Here is a 4,383-nt window from a genome sequence, read left to right on the forward strand (position 1 = left end):
AGCTCTATTTTCTTTTTCAATTTTTAAAGAATGCTTTCTAGCCAAATTTACTGTAAAAATACCCGAATTGTTAACTCTTAAAAAAACTAATTTCTCCTCTTTCACCTAAAATTGGTTCCTTCTAACCGTTCCACTCATTTCAATTTCAGCTTCAGCTTCTGCTAGGTCATTTATCAAACCCCTAAGCTACAATTTAGAAACAAAACGAGAAACAAAATCCTCTTTTTTATGTGTAACTTTGTGTTTGAAATCATGGCTGTGTTAATGGAAAGTGTTGTAGTAGATATCCATCATCACCAGATGGTGGTTCAGATCTCTGTGGAGAATTGAGACCTTACAAAAGCAAACACATTCTTACACAACCGTCATTGGAGATAGTTCATGTTCCATCTCACAACTTTACTCTGCAGTATTCAATTTTAACACAACTTGTTTATTACCAGGACACAGTTGAAAGGGAACACCAAGATAGTTTCTGTATCAAAACACAAATTCAAGTTAACCCAAATGTTCATGTCTTTGGTGTATTTGATGGACATGGTCAATACGGTGCTCAATGTTCAAACTTTGTCAATGATATACTTGTAGAAATATTATCCAGTGACTCCACTTTGTTGGATGATCCTTTAAAAGCTTATACTTCAGCATTTCTAGCAATAAATTCTGAGTTACATGATAGTGAGATTGATGACACTATGAGTGGTACCACAGCAATAACTGTCCTTGATGTTGGGGATACTCTTTATGTTGCTAATGTTGGTGATTCAAGAGCTGTGATTGCTGTTAAGAATGGGAATCAAATATTGGCTGAGGATTTATCTGTGGATCAAACGTCATTTAGGAAAGATGAATATGAAAGGGTGAAGCTTTGCGGGGCCAGGGTTTTGAGTATTGACCAAGTTGAAGGCTTTAAAGACCCAAATATTCAAAATTGGGGTGAAGAGGAAAATGAAGGTGGTGATCCTCCAAGGTTGTGGATTCCAAATGGAATGTATCCCGGGACTGCATTTACAAGAAGTGTAGGAGATAGTACAGCAGAAAAGATAGGTGTGATTGCTGATCCTGAGATTTCTGTAATTAAACTTACACCAAATCATCTATTTTTTGTTGTTGCAAGTGGTGGAGTTTTTGAGTTTCTACCTAGCCGAACTGTTGTCAACATGGTACGATATTCATGCAAATCTTTGGAATTAATAAATTGCTATTACATTTCCAATTTGCTTGTAATACTATTTATATATCCGTCATTCATATGTTGGCATTCAAGTGTTTCCTCATGTGAGATTTGTTTGCTTTGTATATTCACAAGCAACCGCTGAAATATCTTTTACATTAGATTTTAATGAATGTTTCATGTAAAATTATGTATCTAAACCTGTATTATACTATCTAGTTTGATAAGTCAACACGAAGGGGAAGTGAATAAGAATTTTCCAATGTCTTTTGCTTTTGAACTGTTATTGGAACTCTCCTCGTATTGATATTATCATGAAATTTAGCTTTTCTGAGATATGCAATCTATGATTCTTGCGGATAACTGCAAGATATTAATGTCATAGTTTCAGCATTTCCTTAATAAAATTAAAATTTTCTTCACATAGGTCACGGCATACACAGATCTCAGGCCCTAAATAGTAATTTTATATTTTAAGACCCCTATCAGTCCCTAAATTCGCCTCTGCCTCTGCTCAAGGCCTTCGGAAATTTGATGTGAAATATATCACCTCGAATGAGATGTAGAAGCCATATATAATGTTGAAATTAGCTGGTTTTAAAAATCTCTCTTCTACGGTTGTAATAGTCTTTTAACTCGAATAGATAGTTATACTCGTTTCATCATTTTTATAGGGCATTATTAAGAATATAATATAAAATTTACATAATCATTTTTGTTATTTTTTATTAATTTGAAGCCTGTATTTTAACAATTATGTTAATTTTTAGTGTGGAATTTGAATTTTAAAATTAATTTAATAAAATTTATAATTAATTATTATTAATAATTATTAATTTTCATCAAATCAACTTTGTAAATCACATTCATCTTACATCAAATTAAACAAATTAAGTAAATAACAATAAATTTATTATATTATTGAAATTATGGAAATTTAAATTTAATAATATATAATATTAGTAATGAAATTATTTTCTTTTTACAAAACAAATAAAGAATGGAATAAAAAATTAGCACAAGTAATATTAAAAAAATTGTAACCCAATTACTAAATGTTGTATCAAGGAAACAAATAACTTACAATGGCGATTCTCATAAACCCAATTGGATGTTTCAGTACTCAATAACTTTAATTAAAATAACAAAACAACTATTAAATTTAAAAAATTATAACTCAATCACTAAATTTAAAAAAAAATACCAAATCAGTCACTAATAATTATTTTCAGTTATATGCCAAAAATTGACCTGTCATCTTATAATGTAAACAACTCTAATTTAAGAACCCTAGTTAGGCCAGAGTAGTAGAAGAAGAAAAAAAAGAAGAAGAGAAAAAGATGAAAAAGAGAAAAAATAAAGATGTCGACCGTGATTCTGTCATTGTAGCTTCAGCCGTTCGTTGTGGCAACCACTGCTCACGACTGTCTGTAAGTCTGGAAACTTTCCAAATTTGACAACATTCAAATCCCAAAAGAAAAACCTTAACTCATTGCCAGAAATAGTGTTCCTCGTGGTCGAGGTCCTGCTTCATCTCAGAATTTGCCTCCTGCTTCGGTTTCTACGATAATTTCATCTAGTGTTGGCTCTACTGCTCCTGCCTCCGTGGGTTTTCATCCAACCGCTTGACCCTTATTTCTCTACCACAAAACCAACCAACCTAATTTCAGCTTAAACTTTTGGATTCATCAATTTATATATTTTAGATTTTGATCACTTCATTTTACGTTTCTTAATAAAATCAGATTAAATCAAATTTAAATTTAAATAAAAATTAGATGAATTTTTTTAAAACCGACAAAACTTTTAACAACTCTAACTAAACCTTGCAAAAGAAAAATTAAGCAGTAAAAGATAGACCAAACCATTCCATTGCCTTCGTCAACGCTTGGAGTTCTTTGTATAAGCCATTGCATCATCAGTGTCCTCTAACAATACCAAACATTCAAGCCATTTAGATGTCACGATGCGGGCTATTGTGAAACGCGGTTCGAATAGAGTTTCAACTGCCATGAATAAAGTCTCCACTATTCTTTGTAATAGGAGATGAAGTGCCTTGCTTCCACCCTTTGCATGCCTTTGAGATTTCAACGCATTTCCAATGTATTCTCTGAGATGATTAGGGCATGATTGGCTTACTACCAAGGACTCTAAGTGCAATGTTGCGAAAGCAAGGGCTTTATCTAGTATGTGTTCTAGGTCGATTCCCCAGTGACTTGCTTCGTACAAGCATATAATACTTTTGATATCACTGGTCAGTTATTTAAACATATTATCATCGATCTTGAATTTGGTAAACACCGCATTGCATAAACTAGGGGTATGTGAAGTTATATTTCATTTATATAAGTGATAATAATATATTACACTTACCATAACGGATTTTATAACTATGTGACCTGAAAATTTAAAATATGATTATAATTTTATCTAAGTCGTTGTCTTTATTATCCGTAAGGGAAGCAACTAAATAAAAGATGACTTAATACAAAAGAATTGATTAAAAATATATTCTCTATTGAATCATTCATAGAACTCATATCCTCCTTCACCATATTTTTGAGGTCGTCTACTTTTCTTAAACATATTCAAATTTCTTCATACAAAATGAAATATTCACAAAAAAAGTTTATATTTTAGAGAATATGTACAACTTCAATAAAATAAGGAAATAAACAAATAGCAAAACCTGTACAATTGCATTATTTGATAACATCCATGCAATACATAGAAAATAAGCTATTAAGATGTAATAATTACCGGGTTGGTAAATGGAAGAGCCAAGAGGTTATTACGGTTGTTGCTTGGAGTGCCATGTTATTAGCTGCTTAATTTGTGAAAGCAAGAAGCAAGTGGTGGAGACTACTCTTATGACCGTTCAAGCAAAGGCTTCGTTTAAGTCAAACCGATTTTTAAGACCCAAAAAGCTAATGTTAATTCTTTCCTTTATTCACTATTTAGCTCTTGAATTATACATATTTTCCTATTTTAATACTTTCTTATGTTCGTAATTGAATTTTGTTTTGTTATTCCTTTTGATATCTATAACAATGTTTAAAAAATGCTGACTGATGAAAATGTATCACGTCACTGATGAAATGACACTTGACTGATGATGTGGTATGTTGATCAATGACATGGTGATTTGATCGTGTTTATTAACCGTTGATAGACATTGACTAGAAAAAATCATTAAAATGATCAAAATT

General features: G+C 31.5%; 1 protein-coding gene across 1 annotated transcript; it reads left to right on the forward strand.

Moving 5' to 3' along the window:
• Positions 1–251: 251 nt before the first annotated feature.
• On the forward strand, positions 252–1,319 carry LOC108473080 (probable protein phosphatase 2C 35; the record flags this gene model as incomplete). The annotated part of the gene is made up of 1 exon (XM_017774641.1): positions 252–1,319. A coding segment is annotated over one exon (1,068 nt), but the record flags the coding sequence as incomplete, so codon positions are not given.
• Positions 1,320–4,383: the final 3,064 nt, after the last annotated feature.

The sequence above is a fragment of the Gossypium arboreum genome, chromosome 10 (genome assembly GCF_025698485.1).
Source record: "Gossypium arboreum isolate Shixiya-1 chromosome 10, ASM2569848v2, whole genome shotgun sequence".
NCBI lineage: Eukaryota > Viridiplantae > Streptophyta > Magnoliopsida > Malvales > Malvaceae > Gossypium > Gossypium arboreum.